Source organism: Salvelinus fontinalis, unplaced genomic scaffold (assembly GCF_029448725.1).
Source record: "Salvelinus fontinalis isolate EN_2023a unplaced genomic scaffold, ASM2944872v1 scaffold_1166, whole genome shotgun sequence".
Classification (NCBI taxonomy): Eukaryota; Metazoa; Chordata; class Actinopteri; order Salmoniformes; family Salmonidae; genus Salvelinus; species Salvelinus fontinalis.
The window spans coordinates 13,066-34,991 of NW_026601375.1; the positions used below are offsets into that span (position 1 = coordinate 13,066).

General features: G+C 45.7%; 1 protein-coding gene across 5 annotated transcripts in view; it reads left to right on the top strand.

Annotated features, from left to right (window-relative positions):
* The first annotated feature begins 1,624 nt into the window (after positions 1 to 1,624).
* Positions 1,625 to 21,926, top strand: part of LOC129848764 (adhesion G protein-coupled receptor B3-like) — a 37,777-nt gene continuing 17,475 nt past the window's right edge. For 3 of the 5 annotated variants that reach the window (XM_055915866.1, XM_055915868.1, XM_055915869.1), the window contains exons 1-4: positions 1,640 to 2,060; positions 5,627 to 5,788; positions 11,505 to 11,669; positions 18,702 to 18,866. In XM_055915866.1, coding sequence (XP_055771841.1) covers positions 1,958 to 2,060; positions 5,627 to 5,788; positions 11,505 to 11,669; positions 18,702 to 18,866 — 595 coding nt within the window. In that variant the 5' untranslated portion in view covers positions 1,640 to 1,957. Of the gene's footprint in view, positions 2,061 to 5,626; positions 5,789 to 11,504; positions 11,670 to 18,701; positions 18,867 to 21,926 lie in introns of all 5 variants that reach the window. The other 2 variants (XM_055915870.1, XM_055915867.1) reach the window with 2 other exon arrangements.

Genomic DNA, 21,926 nt, shown 5'->3' on the forward strand with positions numbered 1-21,926 from the left:
CAGGATGAGTAACCAGGATGAGAAACCAGGATGAGAAACCAGGATGAGTAACCAGGATGAGAAACCAGGATGAGAAACCAGGAAGAGTAACCAGGAAGAGTAACCAGGAAGAGTAACCAGGAAGAGTAACCAGGATGAGAAACCAGGATGAGAAACCAGGAAGAGTAACCAGGAAGAGTAACCAGGAAGAGTAACCAGGATGAGAAACCAGGATGAGAAACCAGGATGAGAAACCAGGATGAGTAACCAGGCCAGCACAGTGCAGCTCAGCTTGGCTCGGCCTAGTAGTCTGAAAGGGGTTCTTTATATTGGTTTTTCAATACTCAGTGGTTCTTGGTTTTGGATTAATGCTAGTTCTGTTGTGATTCCCGATTAGTATCAAAAGCATGGCTGTGTTGTACTGGTACTTAGTTCCAGTCAGTGTGCTCTCTCCTCTTTGACACTGCCCACCCATACCCATCACACATACAGTACATTACCTACTGGGAGAAACACAGAATCAGATCTGAGAATGCAGACAATATGACCCCAAACATTCTCACTCCTCCAGACAATATGACCCCAAACATCCTCACTACTCCAGACAATATGACTCCAAACATCCTCACTCCTCCAGACAATATGACCCCAAACATCCTCACTAATCCAGACAATATGACCCCAAACATCCTCTCTCCTCCAGACAATATGACCCCAAACATCCTCACTACTCCAGACAATATGACCCCAAACATCCTCACTAATCCAGACAATATGACCCCAAACATCCTCTCTCCTCCAGACAATATGACCCCAAACATCCTCACTACTCCAGACAATATGACCCCAAACATCCTCACTACTCCAGACAATATGACCCCAAACATCCTCACTACTCCAGACAATATGACCCCAAACATCCTCACAGACGATGTTGTATGTATGGTTTACTCCACAGTACTAACACACACCTTCCATGTGAGGTATCTGTTGTGTAACACGTATCCCTGCAGTGCATACTACTCCAAACGGGTTGAAGAAAACACATACTCTATCTTTGCGTCGGCATGCTAGTCAAGTTTTTGAATAAAAAATTACATTTGTTTGCGAAATTTGTTACACCCCTTCACCGGGACTAAAAATCTATGTGGCCAAACACGTCGCATCACCCATGTATTAATGGACAACAACAAAGGGAGTAACAATTATAATGAGACAGCTCAGAATACATTTGTCAGTTAATAGAACTTATGATGTTAAATTATTATAAAGTGATTTCCCAGACTCAAAGGCTGTGTCCAAAATGGCACCCTATCACCTACATAGTGCACCACTATTGACCAGGGCCCATAGGGAACTATGTAGGAAATAGGGTGCCATTTGGGATGGACAATATTCTACTGAGCTCAACTAATTACAAAAACAAAATGTCTGTAATCTGTTAAAGAAACTGTGGATCAATAGTATCATGTTATGTTCATGACCCTGACCCCCTCCTCTGTGGCTTCCAGATAGCTTACACATTTTTACTTTCATTTTGTTTCGGTTATTTCTTGGGGGGTGGTTTGGGGGTGGTAGAGATTGGGAGGGAGGGAGGGAGGGAGGCTTGAGGGACTATGGGAAGTAATAGTGTCTTATTAAAACCGATGTGGGCTTATTATATTTGCATGTATGCTATGTGTCTTAAGCTGTGCTTTTAAAGTCAATTAATACTACTCCCAACTCACCCCACGTTCGTTATAAATACGATGCATTGTTCCTTCTTATGCTTTAAAGTAAAAATGACAAGTTAAATATACATCTACATATTTAATCTTGTATGATCTTTGTTTCTAGCCATGTACAGTACTGCAGTTTTTCTACTACGCATCTATCTTTGAAAAACAGCTTGTAAAACATATTTTTTTTTGTCTCTGGAAGATTCCTACTGTTAAAGCCTAGCTTTCATTGAACCTCTATTCTGTCTCTAGAATATGGAATGATCGGCGAACATACTGTAAAAAGTCAGCGGCCCAGATCAGTCTTTGACACAAAGGCCCTGCAGGAGCAAGCTGAATCTACTAAATTTATGGCACAAACTGGTAATACAATAGTTATGTTTCTTTCACCTTTTATTTTGTTAACTATAAACTTAATTTCATCTAAGTCACTTACTTGCATGCTCTCTCTTGTGCTCCACCTTTTAGGTGACAATGTTCTGTATTTCTTAACCTCCTACCACCTCCTCCTTCTTCTGTTGCTATTCACATTAAAACCCACTAGACAAATGTTCCTGTTCCCTTTGAGTATTTACTTAGAATAACAACTATAATTGGGCTCCCTGGGTCTCTGTTCATTTGTTGTTACACAGCGAGTTGGCAACTGCATTACTCGTTTCTCAAATATTAAAGGGTAGGTAAAATTGTGCCCTGTCACAGTTAATAATATCCTTAAAAGTGTGCTTAATAACATTTGAAAAATGTCCTTCATCGACAACTCCTACTGCCTTCGGCAAGAGTGAAACGCATACTGAATAAAAAATGGGTTTGATAAATAATGTTTAATGTAAGATAAACAAAAATCTTAACTTAAACCAGTCGAATATACTAAAATATAGTGATGATTGTATCCATTCTAAAATTGCAGAAGGATATAAATTAATTGAAAAGCATTGTTATTGCTTCTCCAGTTCCATATAGAGGGTTTCTAGGCTCAATCCAAATGGACTGCGATAAAGACAATTCTTTTTTTTCTATTTTCTTCCCTTTTTCTTTCTAATTTCGTTGAGAAAAAAAATACATGTTTCTGGGTTCCGTTAATTGTTTGTTTCACTTTTAATTGTTTTTTAACCCAATTTCACCTCATTTGATGTTACTTTTAAATCTGTGACATTAATCAACACACCTGCTTTACTTTCATTTTAATTTGCAAATCCACTTTGTTGTTTACTAAATCCTAACAGCATGTCTTCATTCCAACACGCTGTGGGAGTATGTTATTTATCTCTTATGGACCCCATCACTTTGCTCTTCAGTTCTTCCATTCTTAGATTGTCTAATTGACTCTCCCTGTACTGCTTCATCTTACCAATTGATCCACCTTTCAAAGTCTATTATAATTCTGATCAGACCAATTATATGTAATAGGGTTTACAGTATATCCCTATTGGGTTGAATCAATCTATATCAGTCCTATTATACTGCAGCTTAGTGACACAATACAGAGGGAAATCTTCATAAGATTTCAATTACATAGAAATGTATTCAGAGCTGAAATTTCCAAATCTCTTATGCAAATAAAGCCTCGTTGAAATTGAACATCACACGTACATCTTAAACTGTAATCAAAATATTTGAATGTTGTCTTCTTGCTTTCTAACACACAACTAAGCTATCTTGGATTGTTCTATTCACCCTACCTACTTAGCTCAATGCCAAGGGTGCTAGCGTAACCAATGTTAGCATTTATTCAATTTATTCAGCATTTCATGGCTTTTCGATTTGTGACGTGATCATATTTTTGCATTGAAAGGCCTCACCCAGGACATACTGATGCATTGTTGACATTCTCTGTCAATAAGGCAATGCTTTTGTTATTGAGAATTACCACCTAACGGCACACACATAAGCAAATTCACTCCACATGTGTTAATATACAATCAGTGTATGAAGTTGTACCTCTAAGAATTAAACTGGTATACTTTGTGTACACTCCTAGAAAGAAGGTTTCCAAAAGGGTTCTTTGGCTGTCCCCATAGGAGAACCCTTTTTGGTTCCAGGTAGAGCCCTTTTGAGTTCCATGTAAAACCCTCTGTCGAAAGGTTTCTACCTGGAACCAAAAAGGGTTCTTCAAAGGGTTCTCATATGGGGACAGTCGAAGAATCCTTTTAGGTTCTAGAAACAACCTTTTTATCTAACTGTATGGTTCTAGAGACAGGTGACCAGTGTACATTTAAATATTCAGTATCAACAGTTAAAATATGTCATAACAGGAGTGTGACACACCAGCAGACCTTTTGTCACATTCTGCTGTTTGGAAAAAGAGTATTTTATGAACCCAATGCAAACTGGCACTGTGAATGTTACTTCCATGCAACAAGCTCCATGCAACAAGCTGTGATCTTCTGAATAAAATGAAAAGGGGAGTTTTTCTTCCCTCTCGTTTCCCTAGTACTCTTATGAAAAATATAAACTGGCAAAAAAAAAAAAAGTTTTCATAAATTGTGATCAAACACTAATTAATATGGGTTGGAGTTAGATCCTCTCTGGTTGTCTTGGAAACTGCAGTGAGGACTGTAGTGATGTAACACTGCTGTGGGATCCACACTAGACTTCTCCTTAACTAACTCTCCATTCAACTTTTATTTCACCAGTAGATGTCCTTCTTGCATGCAACCATGTTCTTTTACATTTTATAGAGCTTTATGAAACATTTGATTTGGTTTTATTGATGCATGTGTCAGTATGAAAGATGAAGATGAAATGATGTTACACCTTTTAGTCAGGTAAATGGCCAAATCCCTTATTGTGATCAGAAGTAACACTGGGGCCTGTGATGTGGAGCTTTGCTGTGATCTTTGAATAAATGTGCTTCAGACTAAATCTGACAAATGCTTAGTGTCAATTATGATCCATCCGTACAGTTCCTCCAAACCATTTGGAACTTTACTATGATCCATCCGTACAGTTCCTCCAAACCATTTGGAACTTTACTATGATCCATCTATACAGTTCCTCCAAACCATTTGGACTTTACTATGATCCATCTGTAGAGTTCCTCCAAACCATTTGGGACTTTACTATGATCCATCTGTACAGTTCCTCCAAACCATTTGGGACTTTACTATGATCCATCTGTAGAGTTCCTCCAAACCATTTGGACTTTACTATGATGCATCTGTACAGTTCCTCCAAACCATTTGGACTTTACTATGATCCATCTGTAGAGTTCCTCCAAACCATTTGGGACTTTACTATGATCCATCTGTACAGTTCCTCCAAACCATTTGGACTTTACTATGATCCATCTGTACAGTTCCTCCAATCAATTTGTACTTTACTATGATGCATCTGTACAGTTCCTCCAAACCATTTGTACTTTACTATGATGCATCTGTACAGTTCCTCCAATCAATTTGTACTTTACTATGATGCATCTGTACAGTTCCTCCAAACCATTTGTACTTTACTATGACACAATAAGATTTTTTTTTTCTACTTGAGACTCCGTTCAGGGGAGCCAGACAAGGTTTTTGAACAAACAGCTTTTTGACCAATTACTAGTCATAAAGGTTCTTGTTCCCTGCAATCACAATACAACAACACTTACAAAATGATGAATGGGAAGTCAAAGGAACTGGATCAAGAGATATGGGGCCAATGACAAACAGAGTCGTGGTCTTCTCTCTTATTAATCATTTATCAAAGATCACATGAAGGTAAAACATGTCTATTTAGTTAAATATTAAAGTCAACTAGGTTAATATCCCTCCCTATTAACGTAGCTTCGGGTTTCGAATAACTCCTCCCCGATTGCTCTACCTTGAAACCCCACCCCAGCACAAAGCTCCACCCCAGTATAGCCCTGCCCCCTGTAGCCCCACCCCCTGGGCTGATCATGTGACCGTGTTGCTGCATTTAACTGGTGTCACCCTTCTCCCTCTACACAGGTGAATCTGGTGCAGAGGAGTGGTCCCAGTGGAGCTCATGCTCAGTTTCATGCGGCCAAGGGTCGCAGGTGCGAACAAGAACATGTGCTTCACCGTATGGAACTCACTGCAGCGGCCCTTTAAGAGAGTCAAGGGTTTGCAATAACACTGTCCCCTGTCCAGGTAGTAATAGCTGCAGCATTATTACTTTACTTGTTATAACGTCTTTCTCCTTCACCCTTCATTGTTCTATGTGTGCATTGTTGTGCTTGCTTTGAATTGATCATCAAACCAATGCTTATGTTACTGTTTAGTTTGACCTTTTAACTAGTCTATTTGGTTATATTCTTATTACTTAATATTATTATTTCATGTATTATTATTATTATTATTGTTAGACATCTATTATCTGATGATGCTTTCTTCTCTTTGTGCATGTCACGGTGTTTTGCAGAAGTGTTGTCTATGTTATCCATCTCTTCCCATATAATGATAAGTCATTTCACCACAACTCCTGAAATGATTGACAGTGATGTAGTTCTGTAGTTTTGCATGTGATGGAGATTAGGGAATTGTAGATTCTGGTTTGTGTCTCCAGGGTTCAGTGTGTTTGCTTGAAGGTCAAGGTTAGTGGTATATTTGTATATATATTGCAGTATCTGTACAATTATACTGCAAGACATATGTATCTCGATGTAGGCTGTTACAGTAGTTGAATTGATGAAATGTTGCCTAGATTTTTGCATACTTAGTCTGGTACCTAATATTTTGGGGATGTTGGTCCAGTTGATGTACTTTGCTCCTCTGGGGTCTTTAGAATGTTATGACGTCTTACACTGTTGACAGTTGTTGCGTTTTTTGGCAGAAGGGGACATTCAGTATTTTCTCATAAAAACAACATTCCCCTACACAAGACAGTCATTGGTTATTCTTGGTGATTTGTGATGTATTACCTTCTGAATTGTGGAGAAGAGACCCATCTTCTGTGTGTGTCTACCTTGTGTAGATATCCCTGTGTTCAACAGCAGCTGTCATACTAATGTTAGTGTTTTTGCATCTGTTGATTTGCAGGGAATTTTAGGAGCCATTCTTCTATGTGGAGGAAAGTGTCTCTGAAATGACATTTAGGCACAAAGTCATGTAAAAGGTTTCACCCCCACTGGCTAATCAGAAATTCATGCGAGCAGCTCTCTGACATTTAGTCAGACGTAGTCCACATTAAGATGTGTCATGACTAAGTGTAGGGTTGGCAGTTTTCTCAAGAATCAGACAAGAGGGCAAGACATTATTCCAAACGGTTTTAATTTACCATTTCTAACCTGACAAGCTCTGGTAGCTAGCTGAACTGACCCAACAAGCTCTGGTAGCTAGCTGAACGGACCCGACAAGCTCTGGTAGCTAGCTGAACTGACCCGACAAGCTCTGGTAGCTAGCTGAACTGATCAACAAGCTCTGGTAGCTAGCTGAACTGACCCAACAAGCTCTGGTAGCTAGCTGAACTGATCAACAAGCTCTAGTAGCTAGCTGAACTGACCCGACAAGCTCTGGTAGCTAGCTGAACTGACCCGACAAGCTCTAGTAGCTAGCTGAACTGACCAACAAGCTCTGGTAGCTGGCTGAACTGACCAACAAGCTCTGGTAGCTAGCTGAACAGACCCAACAAGCTCTGGTAGCTAGCTGAACTGACCAACAAGCTCTAGTAGCTAGCTGAACTGACCAACAAGCTCTAGTAGCTAGCTGAACTGACCCAACAAGCTCTGGTAGCTAGCTGAACTGACCCAACAAGCTCTAGTAGCTAGCTGAACTGACCCAACAAGCTCTGGTAGCTAGCTGAACGGACCCGACAAGCTCTGGTAGCTAGCTGAACGGACCAGACAAGCTCTGGTAGCTAGCTGAACTGACCCAACAAGCTCTGGTAGCTAGCTGAACTGACCCGACAAGCTCTGGTAGCTAGCTGAACTGACCAACAAGCTCTGATAGCTAGCTGAACTGACCCGACAAGCTCTAGTAGCTAGCTGAACTGACCCAACAAGCTCTGGTAGCTAGCTGAACGGACCCAACAAGCTCTGGTAGCTAGCTGAACTGATCAACAAGCTCTGGTAGCTAGCTGAACTGACCCAACAAGCTCTGGTAGCTAGCTGAACGGACCCAACAAGCTCTGGTAGCTAGCTGAACGGACCCGACAAGCTCTGGTAGCTAGCTGAACTGACCCGACAAGCTCTGGTAGCTAGCTGAACTGATCAACAAGCTCTGGTAGCTAGCTGAACTGACCCAACAAGCTCTGGTAGCTAGCTGAACTGATCAACAAGCTCTAGTAGCTAGCTGAACTGACCCGACAAGCTCTGGTAGCTAGCTGAACTGACCCGACAAGCTCTAGTAGCTAGCTGAACTGACCAACAAGCTCTGGTAGCTGGCTGAACTGACCAACAAGCTCTGGTAGCTAGCTGAACTGACCCAACAAGCTCTGGTAGCTAGCTGAACTGACCCAACAAGCTCTGGTAGCTAGCTGAACTGACCCGACAAGCTCTGGTAGCTAGCTGAACTGACCGACAAGCTCTGATAGCTAGCTGAACTGACCCGACAAGCTCTAGTAGCTAGCTGAACTGACCCAACAAGCTCTGGTAGCTAGCTGAACGGACCCAACAAGCTCTGGTAGCTAGCTGAACTGATCAACAAGCTCTGGTAGCTAGCTGAACTGACCCAACAAGCTCTGGTAGCTAGCTGAACTGACCCGACAAGCTCTGGTAGCTAGCTGAACTGATCAACAAGCTCTGGTAGCTAGCTGAACTGACCCAACAAGCTCTGGTAGCTAGCTGAACTGATCAACAAGCTCTGGTAGCTAGCTGAACTGACCCGACAAGCTCTGGTAGCTAGCTGAACTGACCCAACAAGCTCTGGTAGCTAGCTGAACTGACCCAACAAGCTCTGGTAGCTAGCTGAACGGACCCAACAAGCTCTGGTAGCTAGCTGAACTGACCCAACAAGCTCTGGTAGCTAGCTGAACTGACCCGACAAGCTCTGGTAGCTAGCTGAACGGACCCAACAAGCTCTGGTAGCTAGCTGAACTGACCCAACAAGCTCTGGTAGCTAGCTGAACGGACCCAACAAGCTCTGGTAGCTAGCTGAACAGACCCAACAAGCTCTGGTAGCTAGCTGAACAGACCCGACAAGCTCTGGTAGCTAGCTGAACTGACCTGACAAGCTCTGGTAGCTAGATGAACAGACCCAACAAGCTCTGGTAGCTAGCTGAACTGACCCGACAAGCTCTGGTAGCTAGCTGAACAGACCCAACAAGCTCTGGTAGCTAGCTGAACTGACCCAACAAGCTCTGGTAGCTAGCTGAACAGACCCAACAAGCTCTGGTAGCTAGCTGAACTGACCCAACAAGCTCTGGTAGCTAGCTGAACAGACCCAACAAGCTCTGGTAGCTAGCTGAACTGACCCAACAAGCTCTGGTAGCTAGCTGAACTGACCCAACAAGCTCTGGTAGCTAGCTGAACTGACCCAACAAGCTCTGGTAGCTAGCTGAACTGACCCAACAAGCTCTGGTAGCTAGCTGAACAGACCCAACAAGCTCTGGTAGCTAGCTGAACTGCATGAATCACCCTCTTCCATTCAGAAACAATAATTGAAGCAGTCAGCCAACAGAGCCATATACCCCAGGTGTCCCCCTGGATTAAAATGAGGAATAAGAGAACCAGAAGTGATAGTGCTTCCAAATAATCCATTATTTCCCCCTTGGTGAGGCTTTGGCAGCAGGTTAATGGGCTAAGCTGTCTTTTTTTCTCTGGAAGTAATGTGTCGTTGTTTCAGGCCAATAATGTAGTCAAATCGACAGCAGAAATATTGAAATCTGTGTTTGTCTGAGTCAAATAGTTTTCAAGAACAGAAATTCATGCAGGGAACATTTCCTTGAAGGACACTACACAAGGACTTTATAACACATTCATAACCTATACATACTGGTTGCATTCATAACTGCTTATGTCAACAACCACATATCAACTTGTGTTTTTTTTGCACAGAAGAAAATACAAAACAATATGATGAGAGTTTAAAAGGAAACATGACAAGGACATGGAGAGGAAGGAGCGGTGCAGGACAGGTCAAAACAACCACCTTTCAAATGATTCTAGAATGAAACCAAACAAAGAACTATTCTGATTTATAAGACTGTTTAAACGTTTAGAATTTGACACAGAGGAAAATCAGATAAATAAAAAAATTAACTGGTGGTTGTTGATGGAAGTTAATATAGCATTTAGAAAATCAACTGCTTATTAATGCGTTATGTATGGCTTATGAACATGTTGGGAAGTCCTTATGTCGGTCTCTTTCAAGTAAAGTGTCAGTGCTACACAGCATGCTGTCACAGTGGAGCAGTTTGTCTCACATCAATCCTCACTAGAGGTTCACTACTAGAGCACCTTGATGAAAGAATTATTCAAATGCAACGTTAACCAATTTAGAGATGGTATTTTAATACCAATTTGTTGCAAACGGCCCAAAAAAGTCTTACATGATTCCAAATTTTCAATTGTAAATAGTTTATTGCACTGCAGAGAAGGCTTGTTCAATGTTCCAACACTGATTTCAATTATACGTCCTTTAATAAGGAAGGAGGCACAGGCTACGTCCCAAATGGCAACCAATTTCGTATATAGCGCGTTACTTTTGACAAGGACCCATAGTGGTCTGATCAAAAGGAGTCCACTACGTAGGGAATAGGGTGCCATTTGGTCAAAAGTAGTGCACTACGTAGGGAATAGGGTGCCATTTGGTCAAAAGTAGTGAGCAATTTGGGGAGCAATGTGGAACACAGGGGCAGACTTGTAGCTCAACCTGTACTCTGATTATATCTCTAACTGAACTAAAGAACTCCAGCCTTGCCCGATTTTTATTCATTCAGCTAGGCAATTCAGTTAAGAACAAATTCTATTTACAATGACGGCCTACCCCAACCAAACCCTAATCTGGACGACGCTGGGCCAATTGTGCTCCGCCCTATGGGACTCCCGATCCCGGCCGGTTGTTATACAGCCTGGAATCTAACCAGGGTCTGTAGTGACACCTCTTGCACTGAGATGCAGTACCTTAGACCGCAGCGGCACTCAGGAGCACTCGGGAGTCCTATCTGACAAAAGCTCTTCATTAGAAGGCTGACTTTGTGATCCTAGAATATGGTGTTGATCCTTCACAGAAGAGATACACTCTCCCCATCCATCCCACTGTCTCTCTTTCTCTCTCTCTCTCTTTCTCTTTCTCATGTGCGATTGGGACTTTTATTTTAATTAACAATGTTTGAGCGGGATTTGCGTTTTCATGAAGCAATCAGAGGCGTTGAAGGAGGGATATGCCACTTGGCAGGATAACTTGGCACTCTTAACACACCGGTGACCAGATTATGTTTTATCCTAGGTGATAGAGAAGACATTCTGAGACAGTTCTAAGAAGCGTCAAACAGTCTAGCCTGACACAGTATTAGATGTCGGCCATTTTGTAGAAATACTATGTTGTTCTTTGTAAGCCGGTACTTCTGCTTGGCAGATCAGCAAGCAGTATGTGGATATGAATTACTACACAGAAGTAATATTAGGTCAAACTCATTTTACATCCTAAAGATGGAAGCCCCACGTGGTCCCACGACCCCATGATTAATACTTTGTGGTAGTTCAGGGTAAAGCTCACTGGTTGGACTACATATATGTGCTTTCTGTTTTGCTGATAATTATTGATCAAATCGTGTCATGTGGCAGAAACAGCGACAGCAATTAAACTGTCTATTTTATGTCTGTTGTGTACCATGATCTTGCTGCAAAGCTACATTTTTCCCTGGAATAATAAAGTTAAATCCTTATACTTGACCCCTAACCTCTGACCTCTGCCCTATGTCTTACAGTGCATGGCGTCTGGGAGGAGTGGTCACCATGGAGCCTGTGTTCGTTTACGTGTGGGCGTGGCCACCGCACTAGGAACAGGATGTGTGCCCCGCCCCAACATGGAGGGAGAGCCTGTGACGGGCCTGAGACCCAGAGCAAACTCTGCAACATCGCCCTCTGTCCAGGTATGGACTGTTGTCTCTGTGTGTGTGTGTGTGTGTGTGTGTGTGTGTGTGTGTGTGTGTGTGTGTGTGTGTGTGTGTGTGTGTGTGTGTGTGTGTGTGTGTGTGTGTGTGTGTGTGTGTGTGTGTGTGTGTGTGTGTGTGTGTGTGTGTGTGTGTATTTTTACATATTCTAATGAGACCATGGGTATAATTACCAGGAACCAAACAGAGGCAAACAGAACCAAACAAGGTGGGACCTACCTGAATTTGTCCAATAGAAACTCTACTTTTCTTTGCAACTGTTTGCTACAGTGTGCACTAATACACCCCATGATACCCTGTTGTTGTGCTTACTTGTTTATTTTCCAACGTTTAGCATTTTAAAAGCCACTTCCTTGTCATTCTTTCTCTAAATATTTGAATGAAGCTCTGATCCATATAATGTCTGTCAACATTCGGTGTATCAAGAATGACGGAGGTGAATACGTGTAGAAACAAAGGGACCAGTAACAGACACAAGTGATTTTCTATTCATTGGCACCATGTTAATATTAATAGCACCATGTTAATAGCAACATATTCCCTATGTAGGCACTACTATCAATCAGAGCCCATAGGGAATCCCATAGGGCTCTGGTCAAAAGTAGTGCACTATGTAGGGAATAGGGTGCCGTTCAGAAGATAAAGTCTAATCAAAAGACCATCTTGCAAGGAGAGAGCCTCTTGGGAGAAGACAACAGCTGCCTTTTTGGTGCAACATTATTGGATCAATTACACTGCAACTCAATGGAGAGAGAGAGAGAGGAGAGAGAGAGGAGAGAGAGAGGAGAGAGGGGGTAGAGAGACAGGGAGAGGGAAAGAGAGAGAGGAGAGAGAGGAGAGGGAGAGAGAGAGGAGAGAGGGGGTAGAGAGACAGGGAGTGCGAAAGAGAGAGAGAGAGGAGAGGGAGAGAAAGAGGAGAGAGAGAGAGAGGAGAGAGAGAGGAGAGAGAGAGAGAGAGAGAAAGAGAGAGAGAGAGAGAGAGAGAGGAGAGAGAGAGAGAGAGGAGAGAGAGAGAGAGAGGAGAGGGAGAGAGAGAGGAGAGAGGGGGTAGAGAGACAGGGAGAGAGAAAGAGAAAGAGAGAGAGAGAGGAGAGAGAGGAGAGGGAGAGAGAGAGGAGAGAGGGGGTAGAGAGACAGAGAGAGAGGAGAGAGAGGAGAGAGGGGGTATAGAGAGAGAGAGAGAGAGAGAGAGAAACAGGATGCATATGGCATACAGGCCTCATGACATAGTTAAAAGCAGCATGTGCCGTTCATGCTCACATCATAATATGGTTTGAAAACCCGCTGTCATAGAGTCAACACTGTAACACTGAAGAGGAAATCACTTAGCCGCAATTGCCAGTGAATGGTAAGCAGATTAGTGATGATGAGTTTTTTCCACAATCACTATGTGCTAGATTGTAGACAGACTATGATGCGCTCACAAAAAAGAACACACATACACACACACATACACACACATACAAACACACACATACACTTAGTTTTTTCAGTTGCCTCGCTTTAAAAGTCTGCAGTCCATTCAGTCCAATCAACTCCAATGCAATTAACAGCTATTTTCCTGAGCAAATGAAGTGTGTGTGTGTGTGTGTGTGTGTGTGTGTGTGTGTGTGTGTGTGTGTGTGTGTGTGTGTGTGTGTGTGTGTGTGTGTGTGTGTGTGTACTGTTTTGTGCGTACACTTGTGTTATTTTTTTCTAACTTTGCCATTTGATGTTGGATGTTAAATGGAAAAGGGTCTGGGTCCTGCAGGTAGTCTGGGTCCTGCAGGTAGTCTGGGTCGTCCAGGTTGTCTGGGTCCTCCAGGTTGTCTGGGTCCTCCAGGTTGTCTGGGTCGTTCAGGTCGTCTGGGTCCTCCAGGTTGTCTGGGTCATTCAGGTTGTCTGGGTCATTCAGGTTGTCTGGGTCGTTCAGGTCGTCTGGGTCCTCCAGGTTGTCTGGGTCATTCAGGTTGTCTGGGTCCTCCAGGTTATCTGGGTCGTCCAGGTTGTCTGGGTCCTCCAGGTTGTCTGGGTCGTTCAGGTCGTCTGGGTCCTCCAGGTTGTCTGGGTCATTCAGGTTGTCTGGGTCATTCAGGTTGTCTGGGTTCTCCAGGTTGTCTGGGTCGTTCAGGTCGTCTGGGTCAGTCAGGTTGTCTGGGTCGTCCAGGTTGTCTGGGTCGTCCAGGTTGTCTGGGTCGTCCAGGTTGTCTGGGTTGTCCTGGTTGTCTGGGTCGTTCAGGTCGTCTGGGTCATGCAGGTCGTCTGGGTCATGCAGGTCGTCTGGGTCGTCCAGGTTGTCTGGGTTGTTCAGGTTGTCTGGGTCGTTCAGGTCGTCTGGGTCATGCAGGTTGTCTGGGTCGTCCAGGTTGTCTGGGTTGTTCAGGTTGTCTGGGTCGTTCAGGTTGTCTGGGTCGTCCAGGTTGTCTGGGTCATTCAGGTTGTCTGGGTCGTTCAGGTTGTCTGGGTGGTTTAGGTTGTCTGGGTCGTTCAGGTTGTCTGGGTCATTCAGGTTGTCTGGGTCGTTCAGGTTGTCTGGGTCGTTCAGGTTGTCTGGGTCGTTCAGGTTGTCTGGGTCATTCAGGTTGTCTGGGTCATTCAGGTTGTCTGGGTCCTCCAGGTTGTCTGGGTCGTTCAGGTAGTCTGGGACGTTCAGGTTGTCTGGGTCGTCCAGGTTGTCTGGGTCGTTCAGGTTGTCTGGGTCGTTCAGGTTGTCTGGGTCATTCAGGTTGTCTGGGTCATTCAGGTTGTCTGGGTTCTCCAGGTTGTCTGGGTCGTTCAGGTTGTATGGGTCGTTCAGGTTGTCTGGGTCATTCAGGTTGTCTGGGTCGTCCAGGTTGTCTGGGTCGTCCAGGTTGTCTGGGTCGTCCAGGTTGTCTGGGTCGTCCAGGTTGTCTGGGTCGTCCAGGTTGTCTGGGTCGTCCAGGTTGCATGGGTCGTTCAGGTTGTCTGGGTCGTCCAGGTTGTCTGGGTCGTTCAGGTCGTCTGGGTCGTTCAGGTTGTCTGGGTCGTTCAGGTTGTCTGGGTCGTCCAGGTTGTCTGGGTCGTTCAGGTTGTCTGGGTCCTCCAGGTTGTCTGGGTCGTTCAGGTCGTCTGGGTCCTCCAGGTTGTCTGGGTCCTCCAGGTTGTCTGGGTCGTTCAGGTCGTCTGGGTCCTCCAGGTTGTCTGGGTCATTCAGGTTGTCTGGGTCATTCAGGTTGTCTGGGTCCTCCAGGTTGTCTGGGTCGTTCAGGTCGTCTGGGTCATTCAGGTCGTCTGGGTCGTCCAGGTTGTCTGGGTCGTCCAGGTTGTCTGGGTTGTCCAGGTTGTCTGGGTCGTTCAGGTCGTCTGGGTCATGCAGGTTGTCTGGGTCGTCCAGGTTGTCTGGGTTGTTCAGGTTGTCTGGGTCGTTCAGGTTGTCTGGGTCGTCCAGGTTGTCTGGGTCGTTCAGGTTGTCTGGGTCGTTCAGGTTGTCTGGGTCGTTCAGGTTGTCTGGGTCGTTCAGGTTGTCTGGGTCGTTCAGGTTGTCTGGGTCGTTCAGGTTGTCTGGGTCGTTCAGATTGTCTGGGTCGTTCAGGTTGTCTGGGTCATTCAGGTTGTCTGGGTCATTCAGGTTGTCTGGGTCCTCCAGGTTGTCTGGGTCGTTCAGGTAGTCTGGGTCGTTCAGGTTGTCTGGGTCGTCCAGGTTGTCTGGGTCGTTCAGGTTGTCTGGGTCGTTCAGGTTGTCTGGGTCATTCAGGTTGTCTGGGTCATTCAGGTTGTCTGGGTCGTCCAGGTTGTCTGAGTTGTCCTGGTTGTCTGGGTCGTTCAGGTCGTCTGGGTCATGCAGGTCGTCTGGGTCGTCCAGGTTGTCTGGGTTGTTCAGGTTGTCTGGGTCGTTCAGGTTGTCTGGGTCGTCCAGGTTGTCTGGGTCATTCAGGTTGTCTGGGTCGTTCAGGTTGTCTGGGTGGTTTAGGTTGTCTGGGTCGTTCAGGTTGTCTGGGTCGTTCAGGTTGTCTGGGTCGTTCAGGTTGCCTGGGTCGTTCAGGTTGTCTGGGTCGTTCAGGTTGTCTGGGTCGTTCAGGTTGTCTGGGTCATTCAGGTTGTCTGGGTCATTCAGGTTGTCTGGGTCCTCCAGGTTGTCTGGGTCGTTCAGGTAGTCTGGGTCGTTCAGGTTGTCTGGGTCGTCCAGGTTGTCTGGGTCGTTCAGGTTGTCTGGGTCGTTCAGGTTGTCTGGGTCATTCAGGTTGTCTGGGTCATTCAGGTTGTCTGGGTCGTCCAGGTTGTCTGGGTTGTCCTGGTTGTCTGGGTCGTTCAGGTCGTCTGGGTCATGCAGGTCGTCTGGGTCGTCCAGGTTGTCTGGGTCGTTCAGGTTGTCTGGGTCATTCAGGTTGTCTGGGTCATTCAGGTTGTCTGGGTCCTCCAGGTTGTCTGGGTCGTTCAGGTAGTCTGGGTCGTTCAGGTTGTCTGGGTCGTTCAGGTTGTCTGGGTCGTCCAGGTTGTCTGGGTCGTTCAGGTTGTCTGGGTCGTTCAGGTTGTCTGGGTCATTCAGGTTGTCTGGGTCATTCAGGTTGTCTGGGTCGTCCAGGTTGTCTGGGTCGTCCTGGTTGTCTGGGTCGTTCAGGTCGTCTGGGTCATGCAGGTCGTCTGGGTCGTCCAGGTTGTCTGGGTTGTTCAGGTTGTCTGGGTCGTTCAGGTTGTCTGGGTCGTCCAGGTTGTCTGGGTCGTTCAGGTTGTCTGGGTCGTTCAGGTTGTCTGGGTGGTTTAGGTTGTCTGGGTCGTTCAGGTTGTCTGGGTCGTTCAGGTTGTCTGGGTCGTTCAGGTTGCCTGGGTCGTTCAGGTTGTCTGGGTCGTTCAGGTTGTCTGGGTCATTCAGGTTGTCTGGGTCATTCAGGTTGTCTGGGTCCTCCAGGTTGTCTGGGTCGTTCAGGTAGTCTGGGTCGTTCAGGTTGTCTGGGTCGTCCAGGTTGTCTGGGTCGTTCAGGTTGTCTGGGTCGTTCAGGTTGTCTGGGTCATTCAGGTTGTCTGGGTCGTCCAGGTTGTCTGGGTCGTCCAGGTTGTCTGGGACGTCCAGGTTGTCTGGGTCGTCCAGGTTGTCTGGGTCGTCCAGGTTGTCTGGGTCGTCCAGGTTGCATGGGTCATTCAGGTTGTCTGGGTCGTCCAGGTTGTCTGGGTCGTTCAGGTCGTCTGGGTCGTTCAGGTTGTCTGGGTCGTTCAGGTTGTCTGGGTCCTCCAGGTCGTCTGGGTCGTTCAGGTCGTCTGGGTCATTCAGGTCGTCTGGGTCGTTCAGGTCGTCTGGGTCATTCAGGTTGTCTGGGTCATTCAGGTTGTCTGGGTCCTCCAGGTTGTCTGGGTCGTTCAGGTAGTCTGGGTCGTTCAGGTTGTCTGGGTCGTCCAGGTTGTCTGGGTCGTTCAGGTTGTCTGGGTCGTTCAAGTTGTCTGGGTCATTCAGGTTGTCTGGGTCGTCCAGGTTGTCTGGGTCGTCCAGGTTGTCTGGGACGTCCAGGTTGTCTGGGTCGTCCAGGTTGTCTGGGTCGTCCAGGTTGTCTGGGTCGTCCAGGTTGCATGGGTCATTCAGGTTGTCTGGGTCGTCCAGGTTGTCTGGGTCGTTCAGGTCGTCTGGGTCGTTCAGGTTGTCTGGGTCGTTCAGGTTGTCTGGGTCGTCCATTTTGTCTGGGTCGTTCAGGTTGTCTGGGTCCTCCAGGTTGTCTGGGTCGTTCAGGTCGTCTGGGTCCTCCAGGTTGTCTGGGTCCTCCAGGTTGTCTGGGTCGTTCAGGTCGTCTGGGTCGTCCAGGTCGTCTGGGTCGTCCAGGTTGTCTGGGTTGTCCAGGTTGTCTGGGTCGTCCAGGTTGTCTGGGTCGTTCAGGTTGTCTGGGTCGTCCAGGTTGTCTGGGTCGTCCAGGTTGTCTGGGTCGTTAAGGTTGTCTGGGTCGTTCAGGTTGTCTGGGTCCTCCAGGTCGTCTGGGTCGTTCAGGTCGTCTGGGTCATTCAGGTTGTCTGGGTCGTTCAGGTCGTCTGGGTCATTCAGGTCGTCTGGGTCATTCAGGTTGTCTGGGTCATTCAGGTTGTCTGGGTCATTCAGGTTGTCTGGGTCGTTCAGGTTGTCTGGGTCATTCAGGTTGTCTGGGTCGTTCAAGTTGTCTGGGTCATTCAGGTTTCTGGGTCGTCCAGGTTGTCTGGGTCGTTCAGGTTGTCTGGGTTTTGACAGTACATTGATAGATGTTTCTTCCAAGGCTTTGCTGATTGACCCTGTAGTTCTAGTCTGATGTGTGGTGACACGGCTACTTCTGTGACCCCCTCAGTATCTTGTTTAGTCTCGAGCTCTTCATTCAGCTGCAGGTCTTTTTGACAGAACTATTTACAACTCTGGGTTGTGGCCATAAGCAAAAAGACGCATGTCTCTGCACTGTAAGTAACTGGACAATAAAGTATCCCTCCTCTCTTCTTGTAAGAAAAGGCCAAGCTCTTTATTCAACTGTAGGTCGTTTTGCAGAAATATAACTCTGGCTCTGTTTTAGGAAGGGTGTAGTTGGTAATAAATGCAGCAGAACCTCCCCCAAGGAAGTTGGTTTGTAGAGGCAATGACAAATGCAGGTGGCAAACTCATTACTTTCTGTGTTTGTCCTCTGCGCCGTTTTAAGGCATTTTCACCTCTGAGAAGAGAACTGAGAACTAGCAGCTCCAAAAGCAGAAGTAATGAATTGGCCCTATTCCCTATATAGTGCACTTCTACTCTGGTCAAAAGGAGTGCACTATTTGGGTACAGTTTTGGGACACATCCACACACGGCCATTCTCTTGCAATATGACCCACTAGACCTGAGCTATTTCAAGCCACTCAAACCACAAGCGGTAATGGTGTGTTCATGCATGAACATTGCACTGTGTTTTCAGGGGAAGAATATTATAATATGGGTGTCTAGTTGTCAGGCTCTCAACCTGAAGACAGCCATTTGAATATGGTCTCCTTCCACTTCTTCTGACTGACTGTTCTATTTTTCTCCCTTTTTTCCCTCTTGGGTCTGGGCTGTTTGTGTGGGTGTGTGTGTGTTGGTACGTGTCTGTGTGTGTGCCCCAGTGGACGGCCAGTGGCAGGAGTGGAGCCTTTGGAGTGACTGTTCAGTGACCTGTGCCAACGGGACCCAGCAGAGGACCAGACAGTGCTCAGCCGCCGCCCACGGTGGGTCGGAGTGTCGTGGCCACTGGGCGGAGAGCAGAGAGTGTTACAATCCAGACTGCACAGGTAACACACTGACTGGGCCACTTAGCTATTAATGCCATCATCATCACCATCATCATCATCATCATCATCATCACCATCGCCATCCTCATCGCCATCATCATCATCATCATCATCATCGCTATCATCATCGTCCCAGGGACTACAGATGTAAATTAGCTGTTAGCTAAATCTGGAACACTGTTTCTCAGTGGTTTCTTAGTGGTGTTTGTGTTGTACATTGTCCCTGTCCAAATAAACTTAAAGGAATGGTTCACCCAAATTACAAAATGACACATTGGTTTCCCTACGCTGTCAGCGGTCTGTGGACAAGGTATGACAGCGATCCATGATACAGTATGGTTTAGTTTCCCTTAGTTAACATTTTAACATTTGTGGCACAATTCCTGTTCAAGTCATGGGACCAATATTAGCAGTTTTTGCGCGTCATGTCCAAATCATCCAAAAGTATCTCAAATTGATTGTGAATCTCAACAAAGTCTCTTATAGATAGTGCTGAGCGATGAACTGAAACTGGGGTTATTTTTGGTTTTTGAAACAACTAATTCACTGGTTCAATTATTTAAATTCCATTTCGTTCATTTTTTTTTCTTTTTCTGTGAGCTCAATGCGCACATTAAGTAGTTTCTCTAGAGATAAATCAGATCAAGCCCGAACTGTGCGATGTAGTAGGGAGTTGTAGTTTCCAACCGGTAGATATTCTACAAAGTTTAGTGCAGAAAACATGGTAATTAACTGCAATGACCATAATCCATTGCGTGCCTACTTGTTCGTTCGGTGTGTTTCTATAGGCCTGCTACATTAGTTTAATGTGGGGAAGACACGGAGAGAGAGAGAGAGAGAGGAGAGACAGAAGATAGATATAGAGGGCAGTTGCTTTGCGAGGTATCTCTACCTGAAAATACATGATCTAAGTGATTAGTAGTTGGTGTTCTGCATTCATAAAAATATGCCTTATTTAATTTGAAGAACTACTAAAATAGTGATTATGTCAGACAGCAAGCAGCTCTATAGAGATGAGATGATGACTTGGAATTAAATATTAATATTAAAGTCATCAAATAAAACAAATATTTTATTAAAATAAATTATGGATGGTTAATAAGTGATAAGCAGTAATGGGAAGTCACTACCATTGTGGGAATTGTGATGTTTTAATTGTTTTATTCAGTATTGTTACAGCATTCAACCCACACAATACATAGTGCAATAAATGCCAAGATAAACAACATCTAATGTATGAATCTAACTGAAATCGAACCGACCTCAAGAAGAACTAATCTCTCAGCACTCATTTTGGATGATTTGGACACGATGTCATTTTGGTGAACTATCGTTTTAATTTAATTAATCTTCTGAATCACCATACAAAATACATGCTATGAACAATGTGAACATGCCATGCAAATGTCATTCTGAATACAAAACTACTACAGTATCTGTAACTACTGCAATAAGTTCAGAATAAAGACGTCTGGTCAATGTAGCACTGGGCAAGGACCAGAGAGTTCTACAATCCAGACAGGTCAGATACTGGCTGACAGGGTGTATGTAGAAGTGACGGGTGCTACAATCCAGACAGGTCAGAGCCTGGCTGACAGGGTGTATGTAGAAGTGACAGGTGCTACAATCCAGACAGGTCAGAGCCTGGCTGACAGGGTCTATGTAGAAGTGACGGGTGCTACAATCCAGACAGGTCAGAGCCTGGCTGACAGGGTCTATGTAAATGTGACGGGTGCTACAATCCAGACAGGTCAGAGCCTGGCTGACAGGGTGTACGTAAATGTGACGGGTGCTACAATCCAGACAGGTTAGAGCCTGGCTGACATGGTGTACGTAAATGTGACGGGTGCTACAATCCAGACAGGTCAGAGCCTGGCGACAGGGTCTATGTAGACGTGACAGGTGCTACAATCCAGACAGGTCAGAGCCTGGCTGACAGGGTGTACATGAATGTGACAGGTGCTACAATCCAGACAGGTTAGAGCCTGGCTGAAAAGGTCTATGTAAATGTGACAGGTGCTACAATCCAGACAGGTCAGAGCCTGGCTGACAGGGTCTATGTAGAAGTGACAGGTGCTACAATCCAGACAGGTCAGAGCCTGGTTGACAGGGTGTATGTAGAAGTGACGGGTGCTACAATCCAGACAGGTCAGAGCCTGGTTGACAGGGTCTATATAGAAGTGACAGGTGCTACAATCCAGACGGGCAGAGCCTGGTTGACAGGGTCTATATAGAAGTGACAGGTGCTACAATCCAGACAAGTCAGAGCCTGGCTGACAGGGTGTACATGAATGTGACAGGTGCTACAATCCAGACAGGTTAGAGCCTGGTTGACAGGGTGTATGTAAATGTGACGGGTGCTACAATCCAGACAGGTCAGAGCCTGGCTGACAGGGTCTATGTAAATGTGGCGGGTGCTACAATCCAGACAGGACAGAGCCTGGCTGACAGGGTGTATGTAGAAGTGACAGGTGCTACAATCCAGACAGGTTAGAGCCTGGCTGACAGGGTGTATGTAGAAGTGACAGGTGCTACAATCCAGACAGGTCAGAGCCTGGTTGACAGGGTCTATGTAGAAGTGACAGGTGCTACAATCCAGACAGGTCAGAGCCTGGCTGACAGGGTGTATGTAGAAGTGACAGGTGCTACAATCCAGACAAGTTAGAGCCTGGCTGACAGGGTCTATGTAAATGTGACAGGTGCTACAATCCAGACAGGTCAGAGCCTGGCTGACAGGGTCTATGTAAATGTGACGGGTGCTACAATCCAGACAGGTCAGAGCCTGGCTGACAGGGTCTATGTAAATGTGACGGGTGCTACAATCCAGACAGGTTAGAGCCTGGCTGACAGGGTGTATGTAGAAGTGACAGGTGCTACAATCCAGACAGGTCAGAGCCTGGCTGACAGGGTCTATATAGAAGTGACAGGTGCTACAATCCAGACAGGTCAGAGCCTGGCTGACAGGGTGTATGTAGAAGTGACAGGTGCTACAATCCAGACAGGTCAGAGCCTGGTTGACAGGGTGTATGTAGAAGTGACGGGTGCTACAATCCAGACAGG